Here is a 14,924-nt window from a genome sequence, read left to right on the forward strand (position 1 = left end):
GGAAGGGTTCCGCTTGAGACCGTAGCACAAATTTGATGTGTCCGAGACGCCAAGTCCATTCACTCACGCACTATTGGACTCTTTGTGGCAGGTGGCCTGAATGGTATCAGCTTTATCATGGGAGACCAAGTTTTGTGTACTGTTTAGGCCCAGTCATATCAAATTGAATAGAAGAGACCTCAATGCGGTTGGGACCTTGTCGCAGAGAAATCTTGGTGCACCAGAAACTTGTCGCCCTCCTTCCACGAAGACTATGAGAACATGAAGCATGTGGGCAAGTTTCCATGACATGACATGATCCGCGGATGTTAATGTGTGCCTAATCTTTAGGATATAATTTGGCTAACAGGCCAAAATTATATAAAATAATTCATACACATAAGCTAATAATGCAGTTGATTGGATGAATTAGCACCTTATATCACAAATCATACGAGATCTGTATTATAGGTTCTTTGGTAGATCTTTCTACTCAAGTTTTTGTGTATTTTATTTTTTGATTCTTAGACTAATTTATACTTAGACTAATTTAAACCATCCATTTTATCAGAAAAAAAAAAACATATACGGAAGGTTGCCCATTTGATTGCCAAACTTCTATCACAACCACATTCATCACTGGAGTGTATAGCCATTGGAACATGAATCCAAGACTGCCTCTAAGTCCACAGGAGGCATGTGCCATGCTAAAGAATCCAACTAGTGTTTGTGGTAACAAAAGGTTCATGGTTACGTGATGGAAGTCTCTCTTTTGCTATATAGAAAAACTAAGTATAATTGGTATATTGGGTGGTTGGTGATTCAAGGGCTACCTCAAGATAGCACCTAAAATCAAAAGAAAATGATAGGTAGAGCTAGAACTAACTCGGGTTAGCACCTAGACTCTTTCAAGATAAAATTTGAGCAAAATGCTCCAAAATTTTTCATTTACCCAAAATATGAATACAAAATACAAGAGGCAAATATTTAAAGGGCCCTAAAGACCTCAACAACTTCCTAAATTTAAAAACAATTCAAATTTTAAAAATAATTCAAATTTCAAATTCAAAATTTCTAAATTAAAGATAGGTAATCCTCCTTAAATCAAGGAGTATACCGAATCTAAACTTCCTAAAATAAAAGACTTCATAAGCAAATAACTTTCTAAACCAATTTCCACGCCCACAATCAAGAAATTTTCTTCTAAAGCTCCACTTCTAAAAAATAGGAATGCACCTTCTTAGTCTCTCCTTCTTCCAAGCACTTTTCTTCTTTTCGGCCACCAAGAGTTGCGCCTAGCTCCTATCCATGCATGCCATGCATACCCCCAATTGCTCTTTACCTTGCCTTTCTTGCCTCGGCTTGCCTTGCCCTTCTTGTGGCATACCTTATGACCTTCCTCATGCCTCCATCATTATACCAGAGACCAGAATTAAAATCCACTAGGAGCATATTGTTTACAGACATTTCGATGAGAAATGAAAGAAGCAGCAGCAGAGGGATTAGTAATGCCAACCATGTTACTGTATTTGATTCCATGAGAACATATGTTGTTTTCGAAAAAAACCAACATCAAATCCATGCTAAAATGTGCAAGAATGATAATAACATTTTAAGTGTCAACTAATCGCCTTGCTTGTTTATTTCTATATATTTTTATCAGGGTTTCAAATAGTAGCAAGATCCAAAATATTTCTCTTTGCTGCTCGCTTTAATGTGACAGCAAGAATTTAATTGTTGCATTGAGTAGAGATCGAGCGTCTCTTACCGCACACATGTAAGTGTAATTAGTAACATGCAACGACTGTCCACACAGTTTTATTTATTTCGATCATGAAATATGAATGAGATCCTCTCTAGTTCCTAGTTGAATTGGAAGCATCTAATCCTCCGTCACTAGCCATCCACGTATTGCATATACTCGTTCGGTCACCAACCATTCCACAATGCATAAACAATTAATTGTTAATGGGGACCTGGATCTCTCTAGATCAACTACACAGAAGAGGGCCTAAACTTATGAAACATTGCACGGATGGTTATTCATGGAGTTCCACCCACCCTTAAAACATCTAATGGTCAAAAACTTTGGATGTTAGAAATAGATTCATGTTGGCAGCCCTCGCAGCATTGCTCTTTTCTTTTCTTTTTTTACTACTGCAGATGGCTCACACACTTCTAGTATGGATACCTCCAAAAGAGTCAAAAAAACAACACAATACAGAGTACTCTAAGCAGCTCTCCTTCTCTACCCATAGAGTCTCCTTGGAGCATTGCTCCTTTTCAGTGCATCACTTTTCGTAGGACAACTCCGAGATGCCTACTTGCATGGAAGCTTCCATGAGATCAGTGCACTACCAATTAATTGGTTGTTCAAAACAGCCTCCCATCACTCTTTTCCCTCTAATGAAGGGGGTTTGAATCTCTCCAATGTATTAACTAAAAAATGAAAGCGGATTGCTCATTAATCTAATCTTACTCATAGTGACTATGTAGGATTCGAATTTAGATATGTCTTAACATTTTTGTAATTGAGTTAGATGAAGTCAACTTGGTATTGGTTTCCATTTTAATCTTGCTCCAGATCCAGATTAGGTCCAAATTTCGACCACCTGACATGCTTACACTATAATATTCCCTCTATTTATATTTAAAGAAGGATGGATACTTTCCTTCTATTACATAAAAATCTGAACACTTTCATTGCAACTAGATGATTAAAGCAGCAAAAGAAACAATAAAGTCATCAAACTTGCAGCATTTGCACAATCTCTCATCCTCCCTCATAACAACTACAGGAAGAGATAGAATGCTTTCATCCCTGAATTCTGAACTCAAACATTCCTCCTTTCTATGCTTTTATCCATGATTCCGCTTCTATTAGCAGCAAACCTCTACAATAATCAGATTTGTGCAGGATAGTGCTGCTCTAATGCTTCTGTTTCTGAACTCCGTGATCACCACATCCTCTGCAAGTAGTAGTCTGTACCCAATTCAGCAGACCTATCAAGCCTCTCCACCACAGCGCTCTTAAAATTAAAGGCTCCCTGCGCTTGCGAGGGAGACTTTCTCGATCCAAATCCACTGAAGGAGGCCCTGTACTCCTCCTCATTCGAATTCAGTGGTACCTTCTTCCTCAGCCCTGCCATCTCCGGCCTCTGCTTTGGTGTGCTCTGCGTTCGCACCTTCGCCGTAAATGAGGTAGTGTTTGCCGTATAGTTTGGCTGGTTTGGCTTATTAAGAATTCGTCGGAGAACCCCATCAACGGCATCTAGGCTCTGCGCCGGTGTTGCCGGGGTATTGCTTTCATAGCTCGTGTAGCGAGGGGTGCTGTAAGCAGTCTTCGAGCACCGGTATTTGTCATCGCCGCTGAGACTTGAGTCCTGGTCTTCGGAGATTCTCCGGATAGGAATGGAGAGCCTTGGTGGAATTCGACATGGAAATGAAGAGGAAATCGGCAGTGAGTGCTGGTCTTCTTCGGTAGGATTTGACACGGAATGGCTGATTCTGCGGGAAGATCTAGACTTTGTTCTGTAAGTATCCATCTCAACGATCTTTGGGCTCCTGTCGAAGCTGTAGGTTGGACTGTCGAGGCACGTCGACAGCCTCCGGCTATGAACTGGTGCTAATTGTTCACCTCTTCGTTCATTAAACCTTTCCTGCAATGATACAGAAGAGGAAGCGTATTAAAAGCCTGATGCAAGTGGTTGCTAACCGTGACAGAATTTTGTATGACCATAGTGAGGATTTCAATACATATGATCTCCGGGGGAAGATTTCTGGCGAAAATCTTCCATATTTTGCAGGAAGGCTGCAAGAGTTCTGCTTCCGAGCAGCGGCCTGAGCTCTTATAAGAGCTTGCAATCTGTGAAGAGTTGCAAACGCTTGCTTCCTCACAAGGTAGCCTCGAACTAGAGCTTGTAGCTTTACTAAAGATTTGAGAGCTCGGAGAGCTTTCTTTGCCTGCAATAATAGCAGTCCAAAGGACTCAGCACCACAAAAAAGCAACTGAAAAAGGCAATTCCAATGCAAAACGGAGCCAATTCATCCAGTTACAAACCACGATAATAGATTTGAGAAACTTAATAGATAGATACTTAGTACTAGTTGCAGTAACTGAAAAACAAGGGAAATGGCATGGAATTCTATAGGATCGAGTTCTCAAGGCATTAATAGCACAATAATTCTCCACTGCGACGTCTACTGCTCAAATAGCTTACCAGGTCCAACAGGCCTTCTTTCATGCAAAGTATATCAATATAGCTATCAACCAAGGAATTTAAGAATTAGATTCAACAATTTGAAGCAAAAACAGAACGGAAACAGAGATTGGTAATTACCCAATTCGTAAGACAATCTTCCTTTCCAAGAATTCAACGGTAGGAGAAATTAGCTCAAAAAGGCTAGCAAGAGTTGGATTTATTAGTGTCAGAAAGATTGGCCTTACTAGATATCCTCTGAAGGCTGTTTGAATCTTGACGGCCGCCCACCGCTCGATGACGCCGTTAAACAGAGTACCCTTCCCCTGGCTCTGGAGCCGCTCCACCGCCGCCTGAGCGGCCGTCACCGCTGCGCTAGCTGCTGCAGTAGTGGCGACCGCCACCGCGATAGCATGCATGTTCTGCTCCTCTCTCTCAGCGTAGAACGATCTCATCCATCCTGGCTCTGCTGCCGGCACCGGATTCCGTGCCTCTCTTTCGCTGGAGCCCCTCCCGAACTTCCCAAAGCTCCACCTTCTCTTCTCTTTCCTTTCTCCATCGCTGGTACCAGCAGCATCCTTGGCATCCTTTGTGTCCTTCTTCCTGCCTCGAAGACTCCTCAGCCACCTCGTAGCCCAGCCCATTTACCGGCCGCCGGAACCGGACAACAACTTAGAAGACAAGGACAGGGGCTCAGGTGCTGGCGGTGAAATGCTCAGGAGGTCTGCAGAAGAAACAGGGGTAAAGGATTCAATCAGGAGAGTACAACTTGAGTAAAATCTCTAACAAAGTATCACTTTCCAGGTTGCTGGATAAGAACAGTAGCTCAAAAAAAAAAAAACATAGTAGAAAAAACTTTGAAAAGGTTTTCTCAGCAAAAAGAAAAATAAAGAAGGAAGGACAAATGGATGCTCAGGAAGGAATTCGCAAGAAATTGGGATTAGTAAAGCCAACCTACTTCAAAACTACGGAACAGAAGGGAATTATAGACAAAAACCCGTGGAAGAAAGAGGAAGAGATGGTGGGGCGAGGGGTGTGGAGGGGAGAGAAGAACATAGCTAGCAAACTTCAAAATTCAAAGTAGAAGGAGACCGAAAGGAAGGAAGGAAAAGATGTGTGTTCCATTTCCTCAGATAACCCAAGGCACTGCAGCTAGCTCCTCGTGTCTCCAAATATTCCCCACTTCTCCAAATCTTAGCAGAAAAGACGGGGGAACAAAAGAGAGAAGAGGACCCATCTCAATGCTGGAAACCCTGCCTCTTATCAGAAAGCTGGCTCCTTTCTCCCAGCAGCGGTGGTCTATTTCTCCACGTTCGACCAGAAAACAGAGTCCGATACAAAAGAATGATCGAACCACACCTCAAAGAATGGAAATGTATGGATCCTTCTCGTTAACTTTATAGCAAAATTCCAGATAAGGACGAAAATTGTCAATAAAGAAACTCAACTCTCTATACTTACATCCAGGTCGAATTTTTTTTTACTCCAACCGAGAGAGTTTGGTAGCAGAGCACCGCAGTAGAACTGAGAGAGAACCAAAGAACTCTCCACCCTAGTCTTCCACCCTTTTTATCTCTTTCAAGAGCTTAGTCTCCTCCGAAAAGATTATACTTCCTTTCTTCTAATTCATTGACAGTCTCGTGAATAGCCCCCGTTTTTTTTTTTCCCTTTTACTCCGTTATATACTCTTATCTTTTTCTTCTCTCCCTACACTCAGTTTTCCTGAGGCCTGGTCTCGGAGGACGGAATCTTAGAAGAGGTGAAGGAAAAGAAGAGCGGAGCATTTCCTTATCTCGCCATTAAATGTTTTGTTTCCTCTTGTTAGTCTTCTGAGGGCCAGGTGGGGGGAGGGGGGAAAGAAAAAAGGAAGATCCTGGGTTTGGTTAGCCGAATCTTTCTCTGCTCATGCTACTGCTCATCAACAGGCTGCGTCTTTTTCGCAGGAAATCTCTGAAGCGTAGGGTTTGGTCAAAGGTTAGCAGATCCGAAAGCTCAGGTACTACTGAAGGCCAGAAGGAAATGAGAGTTCTATTGGTTCTTTTCTTCTTGTTTTTGTCTATGGGTAAAGGAACTACGAGGGAGTATGAGACTGAAACTTTTTCTGAGAGGAGATGGTGGGAAATGGCGACTGGATTTAGAATTTTGAGAGTGAAGCAAACAAACATCTATATATTCCGGAAAAGGAAGATGTAAATTACTTTCCAGACCCTACTTTCGCTTCAGTTTAATGATCAGGCCCTCGTTATATTTTGTCTATAGTTCTGTCCCCGCTGCAGTAGGATACAATTAAGCTTTGCTTTATATACACTTAAGTCTAACTTTACGTGTAGTGAAATAACGATAAAGTTGTATTTTAGCATGGTCAATGAAACGAGTTATTTTTTTTCTTTTTATTTGGTTCCTATTTGTAAAATAATTTTCACCAGTAAGAGTTTAGGCATAGGCCATTTTATATGTAGAGGAATAACAACAACAATGTATATTAGCATAGTTATGCCAACAAGTTCATTTTATTTTTGTTTGGCTATAATTTTTCAAATAACTTTTGGTTGAGAAAATGGAAATAGTAGCTTAATGTTATAAAATAACTAATGACACTGCCTTCTTGGAATGGATTACATCGATGTTACTTTTCTTAGTTATTATTTTTCAGAAAGTTTTCTTTTTCAATTGGACAAGTCTAGTTTGATTACTGCCATTTATGTTATGCATGGTGGTCGATGATTAATTATATAAGTTCTATACAGTACATGGGATTGCGTTCTATGCATTGCAAAGCATGTTACAGTCATAGGTAGACATTACATAATATGGATGATGATGATGTTGTACATGCTAGACATATCTTATTCATGCACAAATGGAAGAGGATCTAGACTCTTTCTGAAAATTGTTTAGTTGAGATAAAAGCAAGAAACAACTTTAAATTGGATTTATTTCAAAACTAAATGTAAGATTAAATTGTAATCATGATGAAAGACTAAAAGAAGTGTCAAGTCTCTATTGTTAGAATGCCCGTAAGCCAAAGAGGGGGGGTTGAAACAAAATTTTCACAAAAAAAGAGTCACGGTTTTTTGTGCCTACCGACGATGCATCACGAGAAAAGGAACTTGGAAGGATTCGAAATTGTGGAAATGCATTGAGCGAGTTAAAACCAAGGCGCTATTCAGTTGGAGCATTAGACCCGGAATAAAGTTTTATACCAGCCAAACACCGCTTGAAAACTGGACTAGACTTGATGCAGGGTATACTCGGTCGCACCATCTTAAATTCATTTCTTGGGCACAAATTATTTCGCATTGATCTTGAAATAGATTTATGCCTATTACACTTTTTTAGATTGTCCTTAACAAATCAAATTTTATAAGATTTTTTACGTACATATCCTTCTAAATATTAAAATTTGTATGAATACCCTTCCAAAATTAATATTTGCACGTATATCCTTATCAAATACTTATTTTGCATATATACCTTTCATTTTTCTTTTTTCCTGCATATATGCCTATACCATTTAACATCGTTAAGAAATTAGCGGCTTAAAATTTAAAATAACTAAAATACCCTTAATGAGTAGATATGCAAAAAGAAACATTCGATAAGGGTATATATGCAAATAATACTTTGCGAGGGTATTTATGTAATTTCACATAATTAGAAAGATTAACATGCAAAAAAAAATTAATTTTTTTTTATATTTCAACCTATTTTAACAGTCAAATTTGTTTAGTGTCTGCTTCTCAATATTTTTCTTTAAAATATTGCTTAAGAAAAAGATTGATTCGATAATTAGAAAACAAAAAAAGTTATGAAAGTTTTTTCACTAATCATGAAATTATTCTACTTTATTCTTTTTCATTTATAACAACCAATATATCTTATTTTATTAAAACATAGCTTATAATATTTATTGTTATAGACGTATATATGAGGGCATGTATTAGAATATAGAAACTGATTAGAATCTCTTAGAGGCACATGATAGATTATAATAATCAAGCTTTCTTGTTACTGTTATGCTCATGAGTGAAAGAACAACATTAGTCATCCCCAAGCAAAATCATTAAAGGACTTCAAACCCTTCAGACTTATTAACAACCTCCGTGACTATATAGTAGAAGGTTACCCTTATGTTGTGTACCTTAAACCACTTTTCTTTGGAGTTTCAATTTTCTAGAAAAAAAAATCTAGTGTATGGGGGCCATCTTATCACAGCAATTTTAAATCGACCATCGGCCTGCACATGAGAAATTTTTCAACTCTAAAAGATAAATACTACAAATCTCATACACTAAAAGATAAATATTGATTGCACAAAAGAAAAGATAAATATTGCAAATTTCTCACAACACTCTTTTAAAAATAATTTATAAAACTAAAAGTACGGTCGGACCATCTTTATATAAAAAAGATACAATGAAGGATTGTCTATAGTGGAAAAGAGAGTCGAGAAAATGATTTTGATTTTAGATAGAGAAGTGAAAGAGAGGGTCAAGAGAGATCGAAAAAATTTTCAAATAAGGTAGAGATATTAGTTTTCAGTGATACCTGTTAACCTATTACCTACTTCAGAAATAAAAAGATACTTTCATAATTTTAATTAACTTTTAATTTAAATAAATATAATTTTGTCTAATTATGTTAGCTGAATCGCCATGCCAAAAGTATTTATACAAAAATAGTGTTTTGTGAGGGCATGCACATAAATATCAATTTGCAGGGCATTCATCCAAATTTTTATATTTAGAAAGATATTTATGCAAAAATTAAGATTTGTTTGCGTATATACTCTTCTAAATATATGAAATTGCATGAATATCTTCCAAAATTGCTATTTGCATGTATACCTTAATAAACTTTTCTTTTTGTATGTTTACACATAAATGGCATTTTTGTTATTTCAATTTTAAACTGCTAATTTCTTAACGACGTTAGATGGCATGAGTACATATGAAAAAAAAAAGAGATATACATACAAAATAAGTATTTGATAAGGATATACATACAAATATCAATTTTGGAAGGATATTCACGCCAATTTCAATATTTTGGAGGGTATGCAAGCAAATAGCCCAATTTTATTTTATCTATCATATTATATAAATACTACGATATGATAATCAATATATTATAGTATTACTAGCATGAAATAATGTAATTTATAAAATGTTAATACTAATCATATAAAATAAACCAAACGCTATATTATTATAACATATGATTATATAATATATAATTTATTCTTTAATATTGATATTTTTATTTAAATTATTAATATTATCATATAAATAAAATGTAACAATGATTATTTTGTCATGTTAGAAAAAAAAAACAGTTTATTTCAAATTTTTACTTATTTAAACATTTTCAATCGGTGACTGTGTAAACATCTAGCAATTTAGCATGACTTTTCCAAATTCTATTTTTCTTATGAACGTAAAAGTCAACCGGGTTGACCTGTGAGCAGCAATATCCCAGGGAGGTTATAGAGCTAAAACGGGTGCTTATTTCGAGTCTTCAGCTGACGTAACTGGCTTTAAAATAGCTTGCAGGCATCTCGCCTTTCCGGCCCCCAAAACCGTGACGCTCGGCCACGGCCATAAGTTTTTTTTGACTTTTTTTCTCAAGTAATTTATGGTATCTGTGTCTGAATAACAAATTGATCCAAGCGATTGTTTTACTATATATGAATCGAGTTTGATGCGTACGGACTCTGTGATTTTTTAAATTAGAGTTCTGAAATTTATGAGGACCGCGGCATTGCCGCATTTTTTATTTACATTCCAAGAACCTTATCATCTTTTACTTGGATTGTGCTATCAAATTCAAATCATGTTTCGCATCAAATTATATAGTATCATAATGTATGTCGCCTGCAATATGCACCGAGATGATGAACCTAAATCTCATTTGCATGTCAAATCATTTGTATTTAACCATCGCTTTTTACCCGAGTATTCAAAATTATTGGAATCAATTTAGTGGTAACTTTTGCTTTCCAATCCTTTTGAACTTTGGGGGGACTTTAATCAAAGCATCCATAGGAGCCTTGCAATGTCGCAGCCTTGAAATGGCTGTTAAAATTAATGGCAAATGCCAAGTTTGATAATTAACGCGCATAATTAGATACTCTACCTGTGATATGAGCAAATGGACTTATCCATTGGAACATGAACTGATGGATTGCAATGATACATAACAGATCAATTTTTGATAAAATGTGTTCATGAATGTAGATATTTTGTTTAAGAAAATGGTTTAATGCTGATTGGTTAGCTGATACAAGGATAAAAGGGAAAAAAAGAAGAGAGAGAGGATACTAGACTACCAAACAGAAGCAAAAACCCCACAGGTGAGGCAGCCTAGCCTAACATCTACCTAGCAGAAAAAGAAACAGCAAAGAAATAATCATGAATGCACATTAATAAAGTAGATAGATAGATTAATAGGAAATTGAATAACTTATGAACTAAGCTTTATTGGCATTGGTGTCAATAAAAAGTCATGCAGGAAAGTGTTCAATGCACAAGCCACCAACTGACTAAACAGAGAAAGCAAGCTGCAAATTTTGTCCAAAGGCGTATGATATGGTAGAATAATGATAATTATGTCAGGCACTTCTCCTTTCTTTTTTTCTTTCGCCTTTCGAATTTTGATTGATGGCATATGATCTATTGTTGGGAAAAAGTTTCCCCTTCAATTTTGATTGCCATATATAATGAACTTTAAGATTTGAAAACAGCATCAAATATTAAAAAACGCACTATGAAGCTGTAAATTAAGGCCTTATTTCCATATCTTAAGAACCATCGCGTGTGGAACCGGATGCATAGTGAAAACTTAGGATTTCATATGACGAAATCTTTTTGCTTTTTAAAATGTTTGTAAATTTTCCGAATGTTTTGTTGGCAAAAAATTTTTGCTTTCAAAAAGAGTGAAAATAAAAACAAGCAAGGAATGGTAGAATTTTTGTGAAAACTTTATTCTTGACATCAATGATACCAAGCATTTGTGTATAGGAGAAACAAAAACAGAGAAACAACAATCATACCAAGTAGGCAGTTTTCACTTCTTAGAGGATATATAATTGCACTCTATATAGACATTAATAGTGGTTTTAAGGCCATAGATTTCTCTAAAATCTATATATAAAGGAGAAATACATCCTAATCATCACAAGGCATGCAATAACAGTATAGTATCCAATCTTCCAACAAGATTAGGTTGAAGAATGCTAACCTAATTTTTGTTAAATCTGAACCTCTTGAAACTGCTGCCCATAGATCAACCTACTATTCAATGTCCAAGTATGTGGTCCTTCAACTCTTAATGTGATTAATTAATAATTAGTCAGAACGGGATTACTTAATTATCTCAGTTTTAGTGCAGGGTTACGTTTCTTTAGCGTTTTTAGTGCCCATTAAGGTGTGTCGGCCAGTGGCTGTTTATTTTTTTTAATCTTTATTGCTCTGTGTACGGCTCACCTAGAAGATTGGCATGCAAATGAGCAGTGATTAAGCTATTAATGACATTAAAGTCCGGGTCCAAGCAATGGCAACTGGGATTTTTTTGACTCGGAATCCTCGGCCAATCATAACGAAATACGCAATATTTTTTATGGAAGTCCTCCCCGTCCCAATTCCCTACCCCTCGTGGTTTCATTGCTTCCCATATAGGCTTATCCTCACATGATTTGTTCAAGCAATGATGAGCTAATCCATGCACTAATATCTATGTAAGATGCTAAATCTTTCGCCCAAGCAAATCTTGCATGAAAGTAGCACATAGATTCCGAAACCTCAGTATTATGATAACAGTAGTACTAGTATTCTGTAGCTATTGCCCTTGGGCTACCACCCAGAACTCAGACGCCAATTCTAAAGAGATAGCAGGTGGGAATGCTAAGGCTGGAACCGCAAGCAAACATAGCATATGAATATGATCATGCCTTATTGCTTCGTTTTGAAGAACGAACAAGGGAAAAAGTTCAGGCTTTCATGCTTGATTCTTTCATCAAAGATAACTTTAATGCTTGATTCTAGAATCGATCAGTTGTTTACAAGGCCTAGGGAAAGTTGTGTTGGGCTGGCTAGCTGGGATTTTTGAAGTGACTGAATCAAGATCTATGTAACCAAAAGAAGAAGAAGAAGAAGAAGAAAGTTCCTCGAACACTCCTCATTTTCTTTTTTCCCTCTCATGTTCATGCTTCGCCTTGTGAGAACATTCTTGCTTGATGGGAAACAGAAAGGTTCTAAGTTCCCCCAGTTTTTGTTTTCTTCCCCCTAAGAATCATAAGATGAAGAAAAAAAAAGTTAATGCGAGGTTGTTCATTGGGGATCATACAAGTTATATTCTTAATGCAAAATGATGACTTTATCAATTTATAAAACATCTTGCTTCATTTTTCAAGAGCTAATTCAAAATAAATATTGGGGCATCTTCCAACCATGCAATTTCACTGTCAAACTACTAAATTTTTAAAATGGACAAATTCAAACAGAAAAATGTTTGATCTATTGCTATACAACAATAATGTAGCTGGTTTTTCCTAAAGAAAAAAAAAAACATTTCAGCTGTTTGATTTTGAATTGAGTCCAGCTCTAAGAGATGAAGTATTAGTCCTTTATTGACCCATATCATGGGACCCACATGTCAATTCATGTCTATAGTTTGAACTCGTATCTTAATAATGCTAATTGCCACCCATTTAACATGGTCCACAAGTTACAAACCCTCTCGTGAAATCTTAGAATGTTAATTCCTAAAACTATCCTGTTTGATTCAAAATATTGCACTGTTTTAGTGAGCATCTCCCTTGTGGCTCAGTCCCTTCACCCTCTTCATTTCATTCTTAGAATGAAACTGACATGCTAATTCAATATAATGGCACAGATTACTGGATGCTTACCAGATTGCACAAGGAGCAAGTAATAAGCCTGCAACCTGCTACAAGTTTGGCTAGCCAAGTTGGTGAAACTAGATCCCCCCCTTTTTTTTTTGAAGCCATTTCATTACTAATCTGTTTTCCGACAATTGGATTGGAGTTGATCTAAAGGGTATTGTTGGGGGGAATAAAGTTTCCCCCCAAATGACATAAATGCCCCTAAGAAGCCGTACAACCTCCGACCCCGGACAGCCGAAGTCAGCGTCCGACCTCGGAACGATCGGCCACAAGACGACCGACCCCGAAACCTCCGACCTAAGAGAAACCCCGATGTCCGAGGACCGTACTCTAACACCCCTCCGGCATTTATTGCACATGGTCGCTGTAATCTTCCGGCACACTCAACAATAAGTGCGGATCTCCGGCTTACTCCACCATTAATGCGGATCTCCGGCTTACTCCATAATAAATGCGGATCTCCGACTTACTCCACAATAAATGCGCATGGCTCCTGACATCTACGGATCCCCAGCTCTCCACGGCAAATCGACCCAGCAGGGTCTAGTCAACTATGATAAGTCTCTGATCTCGGCCATGCCGCCGACATCAGTGCAATGATTCGCCTGACCGAGCGCCGACCTGAACAACATGCCAAGCCGTACTATGGCCTCGCCCTGTTACATCACAGGTAAACCGACCCCCGCATATAAAAGGGAGCCTTGGCCTCTCAAGAGGGGATTGGAACATTCATACACCCAAAAATCACTGTTTATCTCCTTCTCCCCACTATTTGCCCCCTCCCTGACTTGAGCGTCGGAGGGCCGGCGCCGGAGAACCCGGCCACCGGTTCGTGTGCAGGCACCCGGACGGAGGACGCCGCCAGCCAACGGATCGCCGCCCCGCTGCGAGGACCTGCTGCTCCTTCTCTCCGACCGCCCCGGACGGAGGACGCCGCCCGCCGACAGATCGCCGCCCCGCCGTGAGGACTAACAGTCGCTCCCTCTCCTCGGCCGAAGATTGCCCCCGGGTCCAATTTCCAGCAACAGTTGGCGCTAGAGGAAGGGCCCGAGTAGCAGTCATGAAGTTGAGAAGTAAGGGAGCCTCTAACGTCTCCCGGCGTCCCCCGCAAAGTCCTGAACACTCCGTCTAGAATTCTCCAACCCCGGCTGACCCAGCTCCTCAGGTCCAGCCGGAACAGTTCAATGCCCTGGTACAGCAAGTCCAGGCCCTGGCCGCCGCCGTTCAGGGCCTGCGGCGCGTGGAGGCTTTACCGGCACTTCCCCCGCAGGCCCAGGCCCCGCCGGAAAATCTCCCCAACGGCCCGGTTCTCCCCAGCCAAAATTTGCATGGCTCCTCCAGAGCCAACAATGGAGAACGAGCTTCTCCCCGGAGAGAGTTACCGGGAGAAGGTTTCGAACGGAGACCCCAACTTTCTGAGGCGGAGTCAGCCCCGGATCACCGTGAGCTAGCGCAAACCACAGCGACAATCCCACGGGTGGGGGAGCTCGACCGAAAAGTCGAGCATCTGGAGCGCCAGATTGCGGCACTCCACAGCAAGAAGGCAAGACAGGAAGGGGACTTTGAGTTCACTACCAAGTCCCCCTTCTCCCGCCAGATCGAGGACGAGCCGTTCCCGCGAGGTTCAAAATGCCTCAGGTGGAGCCCTACAGCGGAATCACTGACCCCCTCGACCACTTGGAGAGTTATCGGGCCCTCATGGCCCTACAAGGGTCCTCGGAGGCCATACTCTGCAAGGCCTTCCCAGCAACCCTCCGAGGGACCGCTCGGCTTTGGTTCTCTGGTCTGAAGCCGAACACGGTGTCCTCTTTTGAGCAGCTCGGCAGGCAGTTCGCCACCAACTT

General features: G+C 39.5%; 1 protein-coding gene across 6 annotated transcripts; it reads right to left on the reverse strand.

Moving 5' to 3' along the window:
* Positions 1–2,570: 2,570 nt before the first annotated feature.
* LOC103711221 (protein IQ-DOMAIN 14-like) lies at positions 2,571–6,338 on the reverse strand. Of its 6 annotated transcripts, none has more exons than XM_008797286.4 (4): positions 5,640–6,338; positions 4,427–4,902; positions 3,736–3,942; positions 2,571–3,638 (listed from the first exon to the last, which is right to left on the reverse strand). In XM_008797286.4, exons 2-4 carry the CDS (start codon positions 4,820–4,822, stop codon positions 2,937–2,939), a joined length of 1,305 nt encoding a protein of 434 aa, XP_008795508.2. In that variant the 5' UTR covers positions 4,823–4,902; positions 5,640–6,338; the 3' UTR covers positions 2,571–2,936. The 6 variants fall into 6 exon arrangements, with proteins under 6 accessions (XP_008795508.2, XP_008795509.2, XP_008795511.2 ...); XM_008797287.4 differs by lacking the exon at positions 5,640–6,338 and adding an exon at positions 5,307–5,581; XM_008797289.4 differs by lacking the exon at positions 5,640–6,338 and adding an exon at positions 5,271–5,581.
* Positions 6,339–14,924: the final 8,586 nt, after the last annotated feature.

Source organism: Phoenix dactylifera, chromosome 11, assembly GCF_009389715.1.
Source record: "Phoenix dactylifera cultivar Barhee BC4 chromosome 11, palm_55x_up_171113_PBpolish2nd_filt_p, whole genome shotgun sequence".
Lineage (NCBI taxonomy): Eukaryota > Viridiplantae > Streptophyta > Magnoliopsida > Arecales > Arecaceae > Phoenix > Phoenix dactylifera.